This window comes from Oncorhynchus nerka, linkage group LG20 (genome assembly GCF_034236695.1).
Source record: "Oncorhynchus nerka isolate Pitt River linkage group LG20, Oner_Uvic_2.0, whole genome shotgun sequence".
Classification (NCBI taxonomy): domain Eukaryota; kingdom Metazoa; phylum Chordata; class Actinopteri; order Salmoniformes; family Salmonidae; genus Oncorhynchus; species Oncorhynchus nerka.
This window is the reverse complement of record NC_088415.1, coordinates 62,388,054-62,412,201: the sequence shown is the minus strand read 5'-3', so window position 1 is coordinate 62,412,201 and position 24,148 is coordinate 62,388,054. Positions and strand designations below refer to the sequence as shown.

General features: G+C 43.7%; 1 protein-coding gene across 1 annotated transcript in view; it reads left to right on the top strand.

The window, feature by feature from the left end:
- LOC115102927 (matrix metalloproteinase-16-like) overlaps window positions 1-24,148 on the top strand; it is a 67,727-nt gene that overhangs the window by 16,882 nt on the left and 26,697 nt on the right. Inside the window, exons 7-8 of the mRNA XM_029623378.2 lie at window positions 13,068-13,244; window positions 21,501-21,718. Coding sequence (XP_029479238.1) covers window positions 13,068-13,244; window positions 21,501-21,718 — 395 coding nt within the window. The remainder of the gene's footprint in view (window positions 1-13,067; window positions 13,245-21,500; window positions 21,719-24,148) is intronic.

The window sequence follows — 24,148 nt, the reverse complement described above, 5'->3', positions numbered from 1 at the left end:
TGGTCTAAGACCTTCTATGTGGAAGGTTGCCTGACTTCTGAGAGGTTGGTTAAGCCATTGATGTTCTTGTGCCACTGGGCGGGATCTTGCATTTTGAGGGCTTGGATCTTATTTCTATATAATGTCTCTTTCTCAGCTAGTTGTGTAGATAGGAGGGTCAGCTGTTGCTGTTGCTAATGTGTTGCCTGTGCTCCTGGCTCTTTGTGCTCCTGGCTGGAGTAGATATAATGGTGTAAAGAGCAGCCATCCCCATGGGACATCTTCACCCAGCTAGCACATAATGTTCTGAGAACCATATGTTTTTTAGAGCTTGGTGAGAGCATGGTTGTCCTATGGTTATTTTGCATACAACCTTCCCACAAGTTTCTGGGAATGGTGCAGGATAGTTGCTCAAATTGTTCCAAGAAAGTTAAAGGCCCAGTGCAGGCGTTTTTATATCAATATCAAATCATTCCTGGGTAACAGAGTGTGGTGGAAGCAAAACAACCTCTCCCTCAACAAAACAATGGAGATGATTGTGGTCTTCAGGAAACAGCAGAGGGAGAACCCCCCTATCAACATCGACGGGACCACAGTGGAGAAGTGGAAAGTTTTAAGTTCCTCGGCGTACACATCACGGACAAACTGAAATGGCCCACCCACACAGACAGTACCGCAACAGCACCTCTTCAACCTCAGGAGGCTGAAGAAATTTGGCTTGTCACCTAAAACCCTCACAAACTTTTACAGATGCACAATTGAGAGCCACCTGTCGGGCTGCATCACCGCATGGTACGACAACTGCACCGCCCACAACCGCAAGGCTCTCCAGAGGGTGGTGCAGTCTGCACAACGCATCACAAGGGGGTAAACTACTTGCCCTCCAGGACCCCTACAGCACCCGATGTCACAGGAAGGCAAAAAAGATCATCAAGGACAAAAACCATCCAAGCCACTGCCTGTTCACCCCGCTACCATCAAGAAGGCGAGGTCAGTACAGCTGCATCTGTCACGTTCTTTCAAAATCGAACCCAGAAGCAGACCAGGACAAGGAGAGTAGGAAGAAGGTGAGTATTTACAAGTGAATGTGAATGGGTAGATATATCCAGGTGGCGTAGCGGGCAGCGGTGGTGAGTTGATGGGAGTAAATAGGTGGATCCACTGGGGTAGCGGAATCCTCCGACGACCAGGCGGGAATGGGGTAAATGATCCGGGTGAGTAACTGAAGACAGAACAAACGGAGGTAAGTTTAAGGCAAGCAATACGTAACAAACAAAACAAATTCTATCGAACTTGAGGCTGATACTCTGGCACAACATACTGTTCATGGCTAACGATCCGACAGGGAATGGATGTCAGGTCCGGGCTTATGAAGAGGCGAGATGATGATCAGGACCAGGTGTGCAGATAGCTGATGGGATACAGGTGCGGGTAATCAGAACTCCCAACTGGCTACATTGCCCGGCAACCAGACAGGGTGCGTTCCAGGACGCCGGAAAAAACACTCCAGGACAGAACACAGTCAAAAAACAGACTCAGGAAACGGGATTCGTGACAGTACCCCCCCTCCGACGAACGCCACCGGGCGGACTACCCGGAGCGCCAGGGTGGAGGCGGTAAAAGTCACGAAGCAGGTCATCGTCAAGGATCTGACGCCGAGGAATCCAACTCCTCTCCTCAGGACCATATCCTTCCCAATCCACTAAATACTGGAAACCTCGACCCCGCCATCTGGAGTCCATGATGCGGCGCACCGTGTAGACAGGACCACCTCCGATCATCCGAGGAGGAGGAGGGGGCAACAGAGGACTGAGGAGAACCGGCTTGAGGCAGGAGACATGAAAGGTGGGATGTACTCTTAGTGTAGCAGGCAACTTGAGTCGGACCACAACAGGATTAATGATCTTCTCCACTACAAACGGACCAATGAACTTCGGTGACAGTTTCCTCGACTCAGTCCGTAGAGGAAGATCCCGTGTAGCCAACCAAACCCTATCGCCGACGGTATAAGCGGGGGCAGGAATACGGCGACGATTCGCCTGGATCTGATACCGGTCAGAAACCTTAAGGAGGGCCTTCCTGGCCCGATGCCAGGTGCGGTGGCAACGACGAATGTGGGTCTGGACAGAAGGAACCGAGAGATCCCGCTCCTGAGAAGGAAAAAAGGGAGGTTGGTAACCGTACAGGCACTGAAAGGGAGACATCCCAGTGGCAGATGAAGGGAGAGTATTATGAGCATACTCGACCCAGGGTAATTGAGAGGACCAAGAGGTGGGATCAGAGGAAACAAGACAGCGCAGGGTGGACTCCATCTTCTGGTTGGCTCTCTCCGCCTGACCATTAGATTGGGGGTGAAATCCAGATGTGAGACTGACTGTAGCTCCAATGGCCAAACAGAAGGATTTCCAGACAGCAGAGGTAAACTGAGGACCACGGTCAGAAACAATGTCACAGGGCAACCCGTGGACCCTGAACACCTCCCTAACCAGGATCTCGGACGTCTCAGTGGCAGAAGGCAGCTTGGAGAGGGGAACAAAGTGGGCAAACTTGCTGAATCTATCCACAATGGTCAGAATAACCGTGTTACCAACAGAAGAGGGCAACCCCGTGACAAAATCCAGGGCCAGATGCGACCAAGGTCGCCGGGGAATAGGTAGGGGGTGAAGAAGCCCAGAGCTGGCCCGATTGGTGCTCTTATTCTGCGCACAAACAGGACAAGCGGCAACAAACCTCCGGGTATCTTCTCCCATGGCAGGCCACCAAAATCGTCTGCGCAGTAGCGCCATAGTCCGAGCAACACCAGGGTGACAAGCTATCTTGCTGGCGTGGGACCACTGAAGGACAGCAGAACGAACCGACTCAGGCACGAACAACCGACCGGGTGGACCGTTATCGGGCCCGGGCTGTGTCCGAAGAGCCGCCATCACATCCTCCTCAATCTTCCATGTAACGGCTCCCACGACAACGTTCTGGGGAAGAATCGTCTCAGTCTTGGTCCCACTCTCCTCCGTCTTGGAGAACATCCGGGACAGGGCGTCCGCCTTCCCGTTCTTCGACCCAGGTCGGAACGTCATGGAAAAATTGAAGCGTCCAAAAAACAAAGCCCACCGGGCCTGACGGGAGTTGAGACGTTTAGCCGATTGCACGTAAGCCAGATTCTTGTGGTCAGTCCAGACCACAAACGGTTGCTCCGCTCCCTCCAACCAGTGACGCCACTCCTCCAAGGCAAGCTTCACAGCGAGAAGCTCCCGGTTACCCACATCGTAGTTTCTTTCAGCTGGAGAAAGACGACAAGAGTAGAAGGCGCAGGGATGGAGTTCACCGTCAGTGGAGCTACGCTGGGACAGGATGGCGCCCACCCCCACATCAGACGCATCCACCTCCACAACGAACTGACGGGAAGTGTCAGGTTGAGAGAGAATCGGGGCGTTGGTGAATCGGTTCTTCAAATCTAGAAATGCTCGGTCTGCCTCAGGAGACCAACAGAACTTTCTGGTGCAAGACATCAGTACAGTTAAAGGGGCGGCCACCCGGCTGTAATCACGGATAAACTTCCGATAAAAATTCGCAAACCCCAGGAATCTCTGGAGCTGCAATCTCGTACCGGGCTGGACCCAATCCCGAACCGCCCGAACCTTCTCTTGGTCCATCTTGATCTCTCCCCTGGAGATGATGTACCCGAGGAAGGACGTCGTGTGGGCGTGAAAAATCGCACTTCTCAGCCTTCACGAACAGACGGTTCTCCAATAACCGCTGCAGGACCTGCTTGACATGCTGAACGTGGCTAGAAAGCTCCTTCGAGAAGATGAGGATATCATCCAGGTAAACGAACACAAAAATACCAATCATATCTCTCAGAACGTCATTCACCATACTTTGGAACACAGCAGGAGCGTTGGTCAGTCCAAACGGCATCACCTGGTACTCGAAATGTCCCATCGGAGTATTGAACCCAGTCAACCACTCGTCCCCCTCTTTGATCCGAACCAAATGATAAGCATTCCTGCTCCCAGAGGTGATGACGAGGGCCGAATGAGACCTGTAGCTAGAGACTCCTTGATGTAGGTCTCCAAGGCCTCACGTTCAGGTTGAGAGATACTGTATAACCGTCCCTTGGGAAAGGCGGCTCCAGGAAACAGATTAATCGCACAGTCATAAGGTCGGTGGGGAGGAAGGGACAGAGCCTTCTGTTTACTGAATACTTCACCCAACTCGTGATATGTTTCTGGAACCAGAGACAAATCAGGAGGAGCAGAGTCACTGACCTGACTGGAAACGTCAGGAGAACAGGCAGTCCTAAGGCAGTTAGCATGACAATCAATGCTCCAACTAGTTACCTTACCCGTCACCCAATCAAACAAGGGATTGTGTTCCTTCAGCCAGGGGTAACCAAGAACCAGAGGAACATGGGGCAAGGACAGAATGAAGAAGGATATAAACTCTGAATGATTCCCCGACAACAACATCTTAACCGGTTCAGTCCTCATAGTGATCCGTGCCAGACTACTGCCGTTCAGAGTGGTTGCTTCAATGGCTTCCGGCAATTGCTCCTTGGAAAGCCCCAGCTGTTCCACCAAGTCGGCATCAATAAAGCTGCCATCAGCACCTGAATCGATAAAAGCGTTCATCTCTAAGCTCTGATCCTTATTCATAAGGGTCGCAGGAAAACGGGGTCTGACAGGATTCTTGAGAGGTTGAAACTGGCTCGCTAAAATTCCTCCCAAAACTAGCGAGCCGGGCAGTTTAACGGGCGCTGTGGACAAGCGGAGATGTAATGTCCCGAGCTACCACAGTAGAGACAGCTGTTGGTCTCACGTCTACGTTGGCGCTCCTCCTTAGTTAGCCCGTGTCGCCCCACTTGCATTGGTTCAGGATCTGGTGGCAAGACCCCTCTACTAATCCCGTGTGGGAAATAATGATCAATACGTTCTGGTTCACTTCCTGAACCGAATGGTAACCGAGTTGCTGATTGATTGGATGGGCCCCACTGCTTCTCCCTCCTTCTCTTTCGGACTCTATTATCTACCCGAATAGATAAAGTGACCAAACTATCTAGGTCACTAGGCTCTGGATAGGAGATCAGCTCGTCCTTGAGTTGCTCCGACAACCCCTGGTAAAAAAAACGCTTGTAGTGATTCCTCATTCCAACCACTCTCCACAGCCAATGTCCTGAATTCTATCACAAAGTCTGCCACACTGCGAGCTCCTTGGCGAAGAGAGAACAAACGTTTAGCTGCGTCCTTACCTCGGACTGGATGGTCAAAAAGCTTTCTCATCTCTGCCGTGAAACCCTGGTATGACATCGTGCATGTGTCCCATCGTTCCCAAACAGCTGAAGCCCATTTCAGAGCTCTACCACGCAGCAGCTCAATAACAAAAGCTATCCTAGCCTTATCTGTGGCGTAAGAGTAGGGCTGCAGATCAAAAACTAACCCACACTGTAAAAGAAATGAACGGCATCCTCCCAGATCTCCCTCGTACTTCTCCGGTGTCGGAACCTTGGGCTCACGGAAGGAACCCGCTCCCGAATCGGCAGGTGATATGGGTGAAACAGGTGGTGGATGATCCGCCGGCAACCTGAGCTGATCCTGGATACTCGTTAATCGATCCGATAAGTTCCGGATTGAATCTGCTATCTCGTGTAGCGCCGTGTTGTGTTGTCCCAACATCTTCTCCTGCTGGGTAATGGCATGGCAAACGGAGTCCAGGTCCGCTGGGTTCATCCTTGGCCGGATCGTTCTGTCACGTTCTTTCAAAATCGAACCCAGAAGCAGGCCAGGACAAGGAGAGTAGGAAGAAGGTGAGTATTTATTTACAAGTGAATGTGAATGGGTAGATATATCCAGGTGGCGTAGCGGGCAGCGGTGGTGAGTTGATGGGAGTAAATAGGTGGATCCACTGGGGTAGCGGAATCCTCCGACGACCAGGCAGGAATGGGGTAAATGATCCGGGTGAGTAACTGAAGACAGAACAAACGGAGGTAAGTTTAGGGCAAGCAATACGTAACAAACAACAAAACAAATTCTATCCAACTTGAGGCTGATACTCTGGCACAACATACTGTTCATGGCTAACGATCCGGCAGGGAATGGATGTCAGGTCCGGGCTTATGAAGAGGAGAGATGATGATCAGGACCAGGTGTGCAGATAGCTGATGGGATACAGGTGTGGGTAATCAGAACTCCCAACTGGCTACATTGCCCGGCAACCAGACAGGGTGCGTTCCAGGACGCCGGAAAAAACACTCCAGGACAGAACACAGTCAAAAAACAGACTCAGGAAACGGGATTCGTGACAGCATCAAAGAGACTGAATCAAAGAGACTGAAAAACAGCTTCTATCTCAAGGCACTCAGACTGTTAAATAGCCATCACTAACACAGAGAGGATGCTGCCTACATACAGACTTGAAATCATTGGCCACTTTAATAAATGGATCACTCGTCACTTTAATAATGGCACTTTAATAATGTTTACATATACTGCATTATTCATCTCATTTTAAATTTTTTATTTTACCTTTGTTTAACCAGGTAGGCAAGTTGAGAACAAGTTCTCATTTACAACTGCGACCTGGCCAAGATAAAGCAAAGCAGTTCGACACATACAACAACACAGAGTTACACATGGAGTAAAACAATCATACAGTCAATAATACAGTACAAAAACAAGTCAATATACAATGTGAGCAATTGAGGTGAGATAAGGGAGGTAAAAGGCAATAAAAAGGCCATGGTGGTGAAGTAAATACAATATAGCAATTAAAAGTAAAAGCACTGGAATTGTACATTTACAGTAGGTGAATGTGCAAAGTAGAAATAATGGGGTGCAAGGGAGCAAAATAAATAAATAAATAAATACAGTAGGGAATAAGGTAATTGTTTGGGCTATTTATAGATGAGCTATGTACAGGTGCAGTGATCTGTGAGCTGCTCTGACAGCTGGTGCTTAAAGCTGGTGAGGGAGATAAGTGTACACTACCGTTCAAAAGTTTGGGGTCACTTAGAATTTCCTTGTTTATGAAAGAAAAACACGTTTTTTTGTCCATTAAAATAACATAAAATTGATCAGAAATACAGTATAGACATTGTTAATGTTGTAAATGACTATTGTAGCTGGAAAAAGCAGATTTTTTTATGGGATATCTACATAGGCGTACAGAGGCCCATTATCAGCAACCATCCCTCCTGTGTTTCAATGGCACGTTGTGTTAGCTAATCCTAGTTTATCATTTTAAAAGGCTAATTGATAATTAGAAAACCCTTTTGCAATGATGTTAGCACAGCTGAAAACTGTGAATTGAACATCCTTGGTGATCTCTACTGCCTCTGATCTGGCGTACTCACAAAACACAAATGCTTTATTTGTCAATTATGTCTGAGTGTTGGAGGTAGCCCCTGGAAATGGTGCCATCTGGTTTTCTTAATATGAGGAATTTGAAATGAGTTATACTTTTAGTTTTGATACTTAAGTATATTTTAGCAAATACATTTACTTTTGATACTTAAGTATATTTCAAACCAAATACTTTTAGACTTTTACACAAGTAGTATTTTACTGGGTAACTTTCACTTTTACTTAAGTCATGTTCTATTAAGATATCTTTACTTTGGGTACTTTTTCCAGCACTGGTTGGCAGTGCCCACTAATTGGTCACACCTGAGTGCGTGTTGATGCCGTGCCATAATAAATAAAAAAAATGTATCTATAGCATTAGTATAGCATTAGCATTAGTACCAGTCTCTTTAGCTAACATTCCACTCCTTGCCACTCCTTGTCATTGCCAAAGAGACTGACCCTTTCGGTAATCTTCAAATATGAACATTCTATCATTAATGAGCTCGAGGAAATCAGAGGATTTGATCCTGATTCGATAACCGTCACAGCTATACTCCAATCACAATGTGTATGCAAATTAGATTGATAGGAAAACTTAATTCCTTGAATTTGATTGCAAACATTTTAGCATTGGGCATTCTGAGGTAATACATTTCATTGCAAACATAAACACAGGGCGTGGGGAGAACAGAGGATCTCCGTTTATTGCATTTTTACCACCAGCCAATGTGATCGTATCACACCAGAGAAGCTCTAACCATTCAATCTTCCCCGCCAGTTCAGTGTGAACGCTGAAGCTTCTTTTATATCCATCATACAAGAATAACCTTGCTTCCTGAATATACAGTTGAAGTCGGAAGTTTGCATACACTTAGGTTGGAGAAGTTAAAACTTGTTTTTCAACCACTCCACACATTTCTTGTTAACAAACTATAGTTTTGGCAAGTCGGTTAGGACATCTACTTTGTGCTTGACATAAGTAATTTTTCCAACAATTGGTTACAGACAGATTATTTCACTTATAGTTCATTGTATCACAATTCCAGTGTGTCAGAAGTTTACATACACTAAGTTGACTGTGCCTTTAAACAGCTTGGAAAATTCCAGAAAATTCTGTCATGGCTTTAGAAGCTTCTGATAGGCTAATTGACATAATTTGAGTAAATTGGAGGAGTACCTGTGGATGTATTTCAAGGCCTACCTTCAAACTCAGTGCCTCTTTGCTTGACATCATGGAAAAATCAAAAGAAATCAGCCAAGACCTCAGAAAACAAATTGTAGACCTCCACAAGTCTGGTTCATCCTTGGGAGCAATTTCCAAATGCTTGAAGGTACCATGTTCATCTGTACAAACAATAATACGCAAGTATAAACCCAATGGGACCACAGAGCCGTCATAACACGTTCTGTCTCCTGGAGATGGACATACTTTGGTGTGAAAAGTTCAGTCAATCCCAGAACAACAGCAAAGGACCTTGTGAAGATGCTGAAGGAAACAGGTACAAAAGTATCTATATCCACAGTAAAATGAGTCCTATATCGATATAACCTGAAAGTCCGCTCAGCAAGGAAGAAGCCACTGCTCCAAAACCGCAATAAAAAAGCCAGACTACGGTTTGAAACTGCACATGGGGACAATGATCGTACTTTTTGGAGAAATGTCCTCTGGTCTGATGAAACAAAAATAGAACTGTTTGGCCATAATGACCATCGTTATGTTTGGAGCCAAATGCTTGCAAGCCGAAGAACACCATCCCAATCGTGAAGCACGGGGTTGGCAGCATCATGTTGTGGGGGTGCTTTGCTGCAGGAGGGACTGGTGCACTTCACAAAATAGATGGCAACATGAGGTAGGAAACTTATGTGGATATATTGAAGCAATATCTCAAGACATCAGTCAAGAAGTTAAAGCTTGGTCGCAAATGGTTCTTCCAAATGGACATTGACCCCAAGAATAATTCCAAAGCTGTGGCAAAATGGCTTAAGGGCAAAGAAGTCAAGGTATTGGAGTGGCCATCACATAGCTCTGATCTCAATCCCATAGAACATTTGTGGGCAGAACTGGAAAAGCGTTTAATGCATGTAACAGGTGTACCTTGTTATTTGAGCCAATCAGTTGTGTTGTGACAAGGTAGTGTCACGTTGGCATAAATGGTCAGGAGACAGGCGCAGAAATGCGTAATAGGTTTTTTTCTCCCCTAAATTACAGCATTCCGTGTAAAAACACGGGGACGAAGACCAAACAAACACGTATAGAAAAGACAGGGTTGAAACCCAAACAGAAGAGTGAGGAGTACCTCTAATAAATACACGGGACGAGACCCGAACATACACAAGCGCACAATGATTATTACACGGGACAAGACCCTTAATCATCTACGCAGTACAAGTGGCATAAAAGCCAAAGCAACACAGCACAGGTGCTCACACGACCAACGGACATTGTAACAATAATCGACAGGATAATGGTGAACAAAGGGCACAATTATTCAATACTAATCACTGGAAATAGGGACCAGGTGTGCGTCATGACAGTTCCGGAGGGATCCGTGACATGTAGGGGTGGTGTACAGAAGATAGCCCTATTTGGTAAAAGACCAAGTCCATATTATGGCAAGAACAGCTCAAATAACCAAAGAGAAATTACAGTCCATCATTACTTTAAGACATGAAGGTCAGTCAATCCGGAGAATTTCAAGAACTTTCTTCAAGTGCAGTCGCAAAAACTAACAAGCGCTATGATGAAACTGGCTCTCATGAGCTCACGAGGACCGCCACAGGAAAGGAAGACCCAATGTTACCTCTGCTGCAGAGGATAAGTTCATTAGAGTTACCAGCCTCAGAAACTGCAACCAAAATAAATGCTTCACAGAGTTCAAGTAACAGACACATCAACTGTTCAGATGAGACTGTGTGAATCAGGATTTCCTGGTTGAATTGCTGCAAAAACCCCATCGAAGAAGAAGAGTGGTGCCGCTCTAGCAGGTGGGGGAGGGGCCATACTGTGAACGAGTGAAACAGGGAGAAGGGAGGAAAGAGACGAGTGACAGCAACCAACCAACCAAGCCGACTCGTGCTATAGTAGATTAATAGCTTCCATAGTTAGGTTATTTATCCTCAAATGTGATAAATAAAGGCAGGGTAGCCTAGTGGTTAGTGTTGGACTAGTAACCGAAAGGTTGCAAGTTCGAATCCCCGAGCTGACAAGGTACAAATCTGTCGTTCTGCCCCTGAACAAGGCAGTTAACCCACCGTTCCTAGGCCGTCATTGAAAATAAGAATTTGTTCTTAACTGACTTGCCTAGTTAAATAAAGGTTAAAAAATAAAAATTAAGTGGTACCTGTCTTGACTGCATCAAACCGGGAGAAGCTAGCTAAACCAGCTAGCTTGGCTAATTGACGCTGCTGTGCATGAGTTCTCATCCTACAGCTACAAATAACAACAACTCCGTTCAGAATATTAGCTAAATAGCAGGCTAGTTGTTGGCTTTTGGTGGTTGTAGCCTATCCTTCTCCTTAATTCCATCTTCCGTTGATTAAATATCCTAACTTTTTCCACAAGGAGGCAATTGCCTATTGTCACTTGTAATGACTTGTGATTGGCCAACAACAAGCTACATGCGTCACGCTCCACTCTTGTGAAGAGCGAGTGCTACAGAATAAATTTGAGCATTTCTCTCTCTCTACTGCAGCAGTTGCGTTCGGATCTGTACGGGCCCTTCCGGACAAGTCAGTTAAAATTACACATACTCCAGACCCATGACGAGTAACGTGGAGTCAAGCACGTATATCTGTGGTCCTGCTGCTGTGTGTGTGTGTGTGTGTGTGCGTGTGCACGTGCGCGCGCACCGGTGTGTTGTGTAACAGGACATGAATGTTCCAATGCCTTGGGCAGGGACACTCTTTTCTCTGTAAGCTATGGCTCCCTATAGACACATAATATGCCCTTCACGTTTCCCAGCCTTAATAGCCTCATTCTAACCTTGCCGTTCATAATAGAGTTGAATCCCCAGGTGAAAAACACGAAACCGTATGAATTATAGCCCTATAGACTATAGTAAATGTCAGCAGTGTGATTAACATGTTGATACACTTCTGTAGAATTCAACTGGATATGAGCCAGTTTTGTAGGTGTGTGTGTGTATCGTAGCTAGAACATAACGTTCTGAGAACCATATGTTTCAAAGAGCTTGGTGAGAATTTGGTTGTCCTATGGTTATTTTGCATGCAACTTTCCCACAAAGTTCTGAGAATGGTGCAGGATACCCAGCTTTTACTTTTCTTTTTCAGTTTCTCAGGTGGGAATGTCAATATTTTTAAACATAATGTTTTCAACAGGTTTCCTCACGGTTCAATTTAAAGTCATGCTCTCAGAACATTCAGAGAACGTTAAGAAACAACATTCTTCTGTGGGAATTTCAGTACTTCAGAAGAATGTTTTCTCCAGGTTTCCTCATAGTTCTATTTAATGTCATGTTCATGAACATTAAGATAACTTTCCATAAAACCCACAAGAACATTAGTAGAGTTCAAGGAACTTTCTAACAATGTTATTTAAAACCATATGCACTGAGTGTACAAAATATTAGGAACACCTTCCTAATATTGAGCTGCACCCCCTTTTGCCCTCAGAACAGCCTCAATTATTCGGGGCATGGACTCTACAAGGTGTCGAAAGCGTTCCACAGGGATGCTGGCCCATGTTGACTCCAATGCTTGTGTGAAGTTGGATGGATGTCCTTTGGGTGGTGGACCATTCTTGATACATACGGGAAACTGTTGAGTGTGAAAATCCCAGCAGTGTTGCAGTTCTTAACAAACTCAAACCGGTGCGCCTGGTACCTTACCATATCACGTTCAAATGCACTTAAATCCTTTGTCTTGCCCATTCACCCTCTGAATGGCACACATACACAATCCCTGTCTCAATTGTCTCAAGGCTTAAAACAGATTATTTAAACTGTCTATTCCCCTTCAGTTTTTCCCCTTAAACTGTCTACTCCCCTTCAGTGCTCAGTTTGCACCGGGGCCTCCGTCTCCTCTTTCTATTCTGGTTAGAGGCAGTTTGCACTGTTCTGTGAAGGAAGTAGTACACAGCGTTGTACGAGATCTTGTTTCTTGGCAATTTCTTGCATGGAATAGCCTTCAATTCTCAGAACAGAAATAGACTGATGCGTTTCAGAAGAAAGTTTTTGTTTCTGGCCATTTTGAGCCTGTAATCGAACCCCAAAATGCTGATGCTCCAGATACTCAACTAGTCTAAAGAAGGACAATTGTATTGCTTCTTTAATCAGAACAACCGTTTTCAGCTGTGCTAACATAATTGCAAAAGGGTTTTCTAATGATCCAATTAGCCTTTCAAAATGATAAACTTGGATTAGCTAACACAACGTGCCATTGGAACACAGGAGGGATGGTTGCTGATAATGGGCCTCTGTACGCCTATGTAGATATCCCATAAAAAATCTGCCGTTTCCAGCTACAATGGTCATTTACAACATTAACAATGTCTACACTGTATTTCTGATCAATTTCATGTTATTTTAATGGACAAAAAAATGATTTTCTTTCAAAATCAAGGACATTTCTAAGTGACCCCAAACTTTTGAACGGTAGTGTACATTCCCACAACTTCCAAGGAACCAAATGTGCTAGCTGGGGTCTGTGTGTGTGCGTGTGTGTGTGTAGTCACAGTACGTGTGTGTTTCTGTGTGTGTGATTCTAATCCCTAGTCTCTCTCTCCCTTCCCAGGTAATGACCTGTTCCTGGTGGCAGTCCATGAGCTGGGCCACGCCCTGGGTCTGGAACACTCCAATGACCCCACAGCCATCATGGCTCCATTCTACCAGTACATGGACACAGAGAGCTTCAAACTTCCTCACGACGACCTTCAGGGCATCCAGAAAATCTATGGTACTGTACCAACAGGTAACTGCCAAATTATAGGAAACACCAAAATAAAGTGACTTAATAGGGAGTTGGGCCAACCACCACGAGCCACCAGAACAGCTTCCATGCACCTTGGCATAGATTCTACAAGTGTCTGAAACTCTACTGGAGGAATGCGACACGATTCTTCCACAACAAATTCCACAATTCAGTGTTTTGTTGATGGTGGTGGAAAACATAACGTTATGACTATAACTACTGTTCCCTGAATGAGGGCAACAAGGTACACCATATTATGGGGAGTCACACTCTTGCGACTTCGGTTGAAGGATCTACAATCACGTCTTCCACAGGTGATAAGCATGCGGCTCGGATTCACTCCTTCAATTTAATACCACTATTAACCGAGCCCAGGAATGGATGGTGCGTTTCCCTCCTTCAGGGAACAGTAGTTATAGTCATAACGTTACATTCCCTTTCAGTCAGTCAACTTCGGTACAACATACAATGGGGAAATATAATCACGCCCCAAGCCGACCCCAACGGATAGTAAAGGAAACGGCCCATGGCAAACCACCCAGACCTGATCTCACCAGATGCGTCAGTCTGGGTATTGCACACACAACGTGTTGGCTAGTAACTTTCCCCTGTCCCAGCCATAAGTACTCTGTGTACTATACTGGGAGCAGTGACATCCAAGCAATAAAACCTCACAAAAGTGTGTGGTGATGCCTAACTCACCGCAGCACAAATATCTCCTATAGTCAACCCTTTAAACAACGCCCAAGAAGCCACCAGACTCCTGGTGGAGTGGACATGTACACCGCTAGGTGACCCTTGCCCCATACTGCTATATGCCAGGGAGAAAGTCTCCACAATCCAATGGGAGAAACGCTGCATAGAGAGCGCCCTGCCGCGAGCTGGATTAGCAAAACAGATAAAAAGTTGATCACATAACCAGATGTCTTGGGTAAGTTTAATGTATGTGCGTAAAGCCCTCACGGAGCACAGGGCATGTAACCTCTGTTTCTCTTCAGACGCAAAAAAAGAGGACACAAAAAGGGAACTAGTTCAAAAGCTAAGTACCTGTAGGACATAGCCATGACTTTTGGAGCGAAGGCCGCATTTAGACACAATGTCACCTTAGAGCTGAATACAGGAAGGGTGTACGGATAACGCGTGGAGGTCCCCAACATGTTTAGCTGAGGCCAAAGGGAGGTTTTGTAGGAGAGGATCTTCAGATCCACCGACTCCAGAGGCTCAGTGCCTCCAAAACCAGTGCCAATTTCCAACTCTCAATTCCTATCAATTCTGGGATTATGTCCTCCATTCTTTTGGTTATTAGTGATGCATACCATTTATGATCCATTAAGAATTGCGATATGTCTATAGGAACTGCATTCCTTCTTATCTTTACCCGCTTTTTGGAATTACAGATGTGATGGCTTCTCTCCATGGTGGTAGATCTCCCTCTCGTAGATTCCAGTTCAAAGAGGCCCGAAGTAGAGGTGTTAGTTGTTCTCTGAAGGCTTTGAACCAGTCATGCCATCAGGGCCTGGAGATCTTTTTGCTTTTAGATTAAATATTGCATTATTCATTTCTTCAGTAGTTATTTCTGAAGTAAGTTTATCATTTTGCTCTGTTCCAATTGAAGGGAGATCAAGTGAGTAAAAAAAAATGCCCTGTTGTCTGTGCATCTGCCTTCTCTGGTTGCTTGCACAGATTTGTATAGTATGATTCAAACGCATTCTGTATTTCATCCAATTTGCATTTCATCTGCTTTGTTTTGCGGTCTTCATTTTTTAGAAAATTGTATTCTGTGCTTATTGTTTTCTGAGTCCCCATGCTAGTCATTTGAGTCTGCTTCGTTATATCGTTCTTTCAGGAACCTAAGCTTTTTTTCTCTACTTCTTCAATATAAATCTGGTCAATTTCCTGTCTTACCCTTTGAATCTCACGTAATATAAAAGGGTCTTTGAAATGACTATGAGATCGTTCTAAGCTTCCTAATGTTTCCTGTAATTTCAGCAGTTTCTGTGCATTTATCTTTTTCTTGAGAGATGATGTGGCTAGGATCTTCCCTCTATTAACCAGCTTAGTGTATCCCACAATGTAGCAGGGGATACTTCCCCGTTATCATTATTCTCCAGATAGACGTTCAATTCTGTCTTTATTGACTCCTTAAATGCTGGATCATTCAGCATGCGTGTATTAAGCCTCCATAGAGTATTTCTTGGTTTGCTATCAAGATGTAGAGTTAGGTCAACTCCATTATGATCTAATAAGTCGTTCTGCCTAACCTTACAATCCTTAAGCCTGTGTCCATCTGCACTGTACATGAAAAAGTAGTCTAACCTGGAGTATTCAGTGTGGCGGGCTGAGTAAAAAGTGCATCCCCTATATGACCTATGAAAGTCGCGCCAAACATCAAACAGTCCTAAATCCTGTAAAATCCTATTGATCTTTTTAGCAACCGAGCTCATTTTCCTATTTTGATTTGTACTGTCCAATTGTGAGATTAAAATCATGTTAAAATCCCCTCCACTGATAAGCGTGCCAGAGGTTTCTGTGGCAGTTAAATCAAACACATTCCTAAAGAACACATTCCCCGGTGGAGCGTAAACATTAAATGATGAAACTTCCTTGTGATCCAGTTTATGTTTAACAAAGATACATCTACCCTCCTTTCCTTTTATTTCCTTGTTCCCTCCTTTCCTTTTATTTCTGATATAAGCTCAAAATTGCAACGCCCCTTCTACCCATTTTATAAGAAGAGAAAATGGTATTCCTATATCCCATAATCTTGAGTTCTCGTGATCAGGATGGGATAAGTGAGTTTCCTGACAGAATAATATGTCAACTCTCTCCCGTTTCATCTTTGCTTTTACCTCACTTCTCTTGATGGCACTCCCCAATCTGTTTACAATGAGATTTATGACCTTAAATTCCCCATGATGCATCGATATAAACCAAAAAACCTGTGCACCATAACAGCCTGCTTAGCAACAACCTAAAAACACAGAAAAAACAAGAACAATAAAAAAGTAAATTAAAGTGGGGAAAGAATTTGCAAGGCCAGAGGACTGAGGGGGATGCGCCTGACCGCTGGAGGGGCCCCTCACTCAAATGTCAAAATGCGTGATGCAAACAAAACCTTTTTGTGACTTTCATTAATCTGATGACTGTTATTTATTTAATCCACTAACTGTGTTTAATTGTTACCTGATTAAATGAATAATGTAACAATTAACTCATTAGGAATTTGGGGCACCACGGAAGATGTTGTTTAACTTCTCTAGGATAGGGGGCAGCATTTGGAATTTTGGATGAAAAGCATGCCCAAATTCAATTGCCTGCTACTCATCCCGAGAAGATAAGATATGCATATTATTAGTAGATTTGGATAGAAAACACTCTGAAGTTTCTAAAATGGTTTGAATCATATCTGTGTGTATAACAGAACTTATGTACCAGGTGAAACCCCGAGGACAAGCCATTTGGGCCCGAACATTCGTCACATTCAACCCGCGATGATTGTGTTTTCAGCCACCGGTAGCTTGTGGGTGCTTTACATTCGCTACTGTCAATTATGATTGCATTTCTACTTACATTAAATATATAATTATTAATATACACCTACTGTATGATAGCTAGCGAATGATTTATCTAAATAACGTTAGCCTGCCTAGCTACTTCTGAAAAAGGAAAATGTTTTATTTCTGTCATTTCCAAAAGCTAACCTAACAAAAACATCATTCATTTTACGAGACGTGTTTGTGCCGTCATGTGCATTAGTAGCACCATTTCTAACTTATTTACATTCTTTTTTACTTATTTATGTTGACTCCATATTGATGTTGAGGTTTTAAGTTTTGGTGGACTTTTCTTAGTGGATGTACAATCATCGCGAATTGAATTATGGGGCGTTTCAGCCCCGAGGTGAACATAAATGTACACTCTCAAACTCCATTAAAATCGAGGGTGGAGGTGCTTTCGTTGCAAACTTCCCTTGCTTGGCTAATCATTTGGACCGATGACAAATATGGCTGTGGGGATTCTCCCAAGGGCATAAGGCGAGGGGGTAAGTGGACGAGTATGTGTCTTTTATGAGTTTGAAACGCAGCCAGTGATGTACCCCGATTGGCCGTGCCACAATGAGCCTCACTCGGTTTTGGCGGTAAAATGTGTTCCAGTAACCTGCTTGCACCCAGAGCTGGACTGGACGCATTAAAAATAGACCCAGGGAAAAAATATTAGGAATGAAAAGCGTTGAGCTGGAGACAGATAGCTCATTTGGGGGCTCATTCATATTAACCACAGAGACTGCGTGTGGGATAATAGCGTTGTCATGTCCAACCCTGCTGGTTCCCTCGACTCCGCTACCAACAATTCATTGCCTAAAGAGCCCATAACCTGTATCACTAGACACCTTAAAGGGACTAGTGAGCTTCAGGCAGGAATCAGCAATGGATCCTACCTATGGGGGAGGGATGCCTCCTTGCGGACAGTGACCCAACTTGTCACTCTCAACCTGGGGACACTGATATACCCCTTGAACCCTGTGAACAACGTGGAACGTGGGGTAACAGAGGGAGCAGCATTAAACATGGCCAAGCTTCCAACATACGTTGTGCTTCCATGAGACTGTATAGCCTGCATGAAGCCCGGCCCCTTTACAGGCACTCTGGCAATGGCTGACGTAGTAACAGTTTTAGCTAAAGTAGGGGCACTGTTTTCACAGGCCCTTGCCAAAGCCCCTCGCTCCGGGCGTTACCCCAGACAAGTGCCCGGGGGGCTGCTTCTTCATCAGCGGTGCACACAAACTCCATTTCTTTCACTCCCTCCAACTCCAGGAACTGAAAATAGGAAGAGGGTTGCCATAACGCCAGGGGAAAGCTAGTCAGTTTTACTCGCCGGAGGTTAAGTATGCTAGCCAATGTTAACCGGGAGGCTTTTTAGCATAAGATAGTGTCGTGTCTCTATTATCCTTAATGTGATGACAGGCTATTTTCAAATTGATTACCTAACGTTTAATTTTTGAATAAATTAATCAGGCAATAACTAACTCATTAGGAAGAGGATGGCACCACGGAAGCATTAGTTTATATGGAGCGGCTATCTCCCAAATCCACTCTTAAAGATCTGAAGATCTTTTATATCAATAGCAGTCCATAATTAATTATTCTTTACCTTCTATTAGTCTCATCGGAACGTCTTACAAAATTATGCACGAAACCTAGCATAAATTATGAATCAGCGTTATACAAATTGGCTTAATTATTTATTTACTAACTAATCAAATCACATAAATACATAACAAACAAACAGTAGATATTATACATTGGGTTGCTACATGATACAAAGAAAAGACTCCCTAGCTGGCAAAGCCGATATGATGGCTTGGTAGACAAAAGAAAGGGGGTGTGGACCGATAAAGAGCGGGAAACTCAGAGGATTACTACACTCATAGAAATTACTAATACTTTACATGAATGACCACTCATTCAAAAATAAATTGCAATTCATATTTACGCCCGTATGTCGTTGTCTTCTCTGTTGGAATCTGGTCTGTCTGCTGGAGAGTTCATCAGAGTCTCTCTGGTTGCGTTTCCCCCGAAGATTAAAGTATTTTGATGTTGTTAGATGGATACTTCAGAATACCATTTGGAGATGTTGCCATAGAATAGGTGTTTCGGCGGTTGTCTGTATTCTTGTCCTAGGTTTACGTCATTTCTAGCTGAAGACTAGTAATTTGTGTCGTCTAGAATTTCTCACTTATTCTGTGGAGATTGATAGTTTCAGAGTTTAACTCCAGCCGTGTAGCCAATGCTCCATTAAATTCTGTAGTTTAATTTCCAGCCGTGTGGCCAATGCTCCACGTAGTATAGTATTGTCCTTTGGTAGAGTTGTAGTTTAATCCACTTCACACACCAGCGTCACACGGCATGTTTTGGTCTTAGAAATTCAACCATTTGCAACCTTAGTTTACACTGGGGTTTACGTGGTCTGGTGTGAATTTCATCAGGAGTGGGTTTTATATGTTTCAGACAGCTGGGAAATGTACACATTAAGAGATACCGTTCAGTGGAAAAGGGCCGTGACGTCTAATGTGATGTCTGGGCTCACGGGAGTGTGGCCACTGACTAGTTAATCTTTATATGAAAATCCATACTCTCATTTAGAATGTTAATATCACGTTACATCGTTTCACAAACAGCTGGGAAATGTCCACTTTAAGAGATAACATTATGTGTGTTTCCTGTCCTTCATGAGATCACCAAATGAAACACACTCATCATAACTGTCCCTTTAGTGTCCATGGACCATTCCCACATTCTCAAAAGTAGAAATGGTTTAATTCTCCCATTTTGGGGATTTAGGAGTTTGGTCCGGTGAAGCCCTTTGTTCTCTCTCTGTACTCTCTCCCTCTCTTTCTGCATGACCAGGGGGAGAGAGCCTCTGCCAAGAATGTATGACCTGAGATAACAAAACCTGGGTTTAGGAGAGAGAGTGAGGAACGAGGAACAAGAGGGGGGGGGGGGGGGACGATCCACACCCAAAAAGGGCCACGTCATGACACTAGGCTAGCCTCTTTGACCGCAGCCCGGTCCGTTTAGAATAACCAAGCGACTTAATGATACATATACTAAACAAGAGAGCTACTCCAGAAACTCCATCGTGAGGAGGCGGGAATAGCTAGTAATACCTAGCTCGCCTTAGTGAGTTAGCCAACCTGGCTAGCACGCTATGCAGCACTTGTTTAGCTAGCCCGGTCTCGAAAGTCCACATAGGAACGGATCACTGGGGTGGGACCGGACCCTTCATCAACAAGTCTGGGAAGAGAGGCAAGCAGTGCTTGCCTGAGGCAGCCTGTGAGGTGCCTACCGAACCAGGATGCCCCTTCTCTTCGAGTAGCCTCCCGTAACCGATGACAGAGTGCACAGGAGCCGAGTTGGGCACAGGCAGCCATTACATACCCCACGCCCAGGCAGACCACCCAATCCATCTCCGCTTCCAGCATTCGGGAAAGGAAAGTCACCATCAGTAATTCCAAGCTTCCTCAAGAATGCTACACATCTCTTTCCAGGGACTCTGTACACAGTACGTGGCAATGCGTACCCAAACTGGTTTGATTGAGGGCCGCCTAAGCATGCTCCAAACCCGAGACAAACTATACATAGATTGTGAGTATCTTTCAGAGAAATGCTATAACCTCATGACTGGGGGCATGTTCTCGACCCCAAACCAAACACACACTTATGCATCGCCGTCTCAGTCGTTTTGTTGACCATCTTACTCATTGCACCAGCAAATTGAAGAATAACTAATAACTTTGTTTGTGATTAGAAAACGTATGATAACTAGTACAGCGTACAGGTGGTGAGCCCACTCTATCACAGTTTAGTTAGCGCAACGTAAGACAGTCTCCTTTTCTAATTGTTTGTGTTAGTAGCGTGAATCGTTCCTGTTTTGACATTTTAGTCATTTAGCAGACGCTCTTATCCAGAGCAACTTACAGTAGTACATTTCCATACTGGTCCCCCGTGGGAATCATACCATGCTCTACCAACTGAGCCACACGGGACCACATGAGGTGAAGAGTGGAATAATTGAAAGAATCCGAGCCTCACACTGGGCTTCTAGTGAGGCATGGATTTAATTTGCCTTGTCAGGCGTGATTGTAGATCCTTCAACTAGAGTGCAACTACCCATAGTAGGTTGTACTGAAGTTGACTGACTGAAAGGGAACGCTCCAGAATCTCCCACAAGTGTTCAATTGGGTTGTGATCTTATAACTGACACACACACACCCTTTAAACCCCATATGCTCATTTGAGACCTCTCTTTCAAAGTCACTGAGATCTTTTCTTCTTGCCATGGTAGCCAAAATAATGGGCAACTGGGCATTTTTATACATGACCCTAAGCATGATGGGATGTTAATTGCTTAATTAACTCAGGAACCACTCCTGTGTGGAGCACCTGCTTTCAATATACTTTGTATCCTTAATTTACTCAAGTGTTTCCTTTATTTGGGCATTTACCTGTATCTATTGTACTGCATTTAATTTCCCACATAATATTATATTATAGTAATGCCCTCAATCTGTTTAGTACACTAAATCTACGCAAAGTAGTATAGTAATAGTATTGTGTATATAATTTAAAAAACATTTGTTTTATTGTTTTCATTGAAGGAATAAATGTTCAATGATAATGTTCAATGACAATATGTATATTTTTTATGCCCTTAGCTAGTTAGTTGGTTTGGCTAATGTTTCCCATTCATCTCCAGGTCCACCAGACAGGGCTCTCCAGCCCACCAGGGCCCCACCCACGGCCCCTCCCCCACGCTTCCACTCCCCCTCGGAGCCCCGCAAGCACGACCGCCAGGTACGGCCCCACCGCCCGCCTCAGGGCGCCAAACCCTCCAACCCCTACGCCACGCCCAACATCTGCGACGGAGGCTTCAACACCCTGGCCATCCTCAGACAGGAGCTGTTCGTATTCAAGGTAGGTCGGCATGCACAAATACTGTGTAATGTACACTTGTCTACCCTATAAAATCTACAAAGTGTTAAAAGGTAATAGATTTTTCCTTCCGGTTAAGGTGGCATTAATTGCAACATGTGGCTTTTCGCTGCTTTCTTTTGCAAATTACTATAAATTGATGGACTTATTTCCTCAAACCTGTCAATAATTAACACCATATTAAGGTGTGGAACATTCATTGTGTGACAAGGAATAACTAGTAGGTCTATTGCGCTCCAGCAGCTAGAATTTGTCTGTCCACAATTCGACTGTGGGAATATGGCATCTCTCAATATCATATTGTTCGTGAGGGAGGGAACATGAGTGGTTTTTCCTGTGGCTCCTGCTTTTTGTTTTACAGCCATGGGCTTATTAACACCAAATATAATAATTACATCTGTAATAAGGGGGGGTACAATGGCAACGCTAGCTATTCTCTCATGGAATGTGAGAGGCCTAAACCCACCAATCAAACGTTCCAGCTGTCTTGATATTCTAGCAAGAAACCATATTGATATGGGGCGGCAGCGTAGCCTAGTGGTTAGAGCGTTGGACTAGTAACCGGAAGGTTGCGAGTTCAGACCCCCGAGCTGACAAGGTACAAATCTGTCGTTCTGCCCCTGAACAGGCAGTTAACCCACTGTTCCCAGGCCGTCATTGAAAATAAGAATGTGTTCTTAACTGACTTGCCTGGTTAAATAAAGGTAAAATTAAAATAAAAAAAAATAGCAATGTCCCAAGGACCTGCTCCAAAAGGACACACACAGAATAGAGAACTACTTGTACAAACTGGCTGCTTTTTCACCAGCCCCAAACAAAACTAAAGGTGCACGCACACAAGCGAAAAATAATATTTAAATATCCTTAAATCATACTCCATTAACATATTTTAAGTATATGTATTTAAGTGTATTTAAAATTATCTAAATTGGAACAATTTTAAATACATTTAATGTAAATTTATTTGTATTTTATAACCATTTAAGTATATTAAATACATACAAAATTATCTAAATTGGGGCATGTTCTTAGTATATTAGATACTAATGTGTATTCTAATATACTTTGAATACACCTTAAATATATTTATATGTATTTCTCAAAAGTGGAATATTTTTCCTCTGTATATTTGTATTATTCTTTTCACTCTGTCATTTACATCATTATTGTGGAGTCACTGCAACGTTGTTGATCTATCCTCCGCTTTCTCCCATCACAGCCATTGAACTATGTAATTGTTTTTACAATCAATCACCAATGGCCTCATGGTAACATCACTTAGCAGTTTCACTCCTGTCCTGCAGCTCAGTTCAGAAGAACGACTGTTACCTTTGCTATGTCTGGGTGGTTTAATTCATAATCCACAGCATAATTATTAACTTGAACATGCTTAAAGAGATATTCGATGTCTGATTTTTGTATTGTTACCGATCTATCAATCATTGCCCTTTTTATGAGACTTTCGAAAGGCTCCCTCGTCTTTGTAGTTGAATCTGTGCTTGATATTCAATACCTGACTGAGGGACCTTACATATGTTGTATGGGGGACAGAGGAAGGGTTGGTCACAAAAAATATATATGTCGACCCCTGTTACTTCACACAGATCCATGAAACATATTCTGTGAATTGTTAAGCCAAATTCTACTCCTGAACTAATTTAGGCTTGCCTAAACAAAGGGGCTGAATATTTATGCAATGGCTATATTTGAGTGATCTAATTTGTAATATAATTTTTTTACTTTGATATTACAGAGTATTTTGAGTTCATTGTTGACAACAAATGACAATGAAATCAATTTTAATCCCACTTTTTAACACAATCAAATTTGAATACCAGAGGTAAGAATACTTTTGCAAGGCACTGTATACTTATAGTGCACTTGATCACTCACAAGAGTTTTATAAAAAAAAAAGAAAGAATTATGCTTCAACTTATTCAAAACAACTCCTGTATTTTGAATGAATATATTAAATTGCAATTCAAGCGATTGAAATTGAAGTACAGTTTTAATGTGTTTAAGTTTAATGATAGTAAGCATATTTTTATTTTACCTTTATTTAACTAGGCAAGTCGGTTAAGAACAAATTCCTATTTTCAATGACGGCCTAGGAACAGTGGATAAACTGCCTTGTTCGGGGGCAGAATGACAGATGTGTACCTTGTCAGCTAGGGGATTTGATCTTGCAACCTTTTAGGTTACTAGTCCAACACTCTAACAACTAGGCTACGCTGCCGCCCCAATATAGTATACTTAAAGACTGAAAAATGATTCATTTAAAGTGTACTCTTAATAAGTGTATTGAAGGTTGATGATAGCATATGTATAGTATACTACAAGACTGAAAAAACAATTAATATAATATATTATAGTCTACTTAATATATACTAGAAAAATGAATCTCGAATTTGA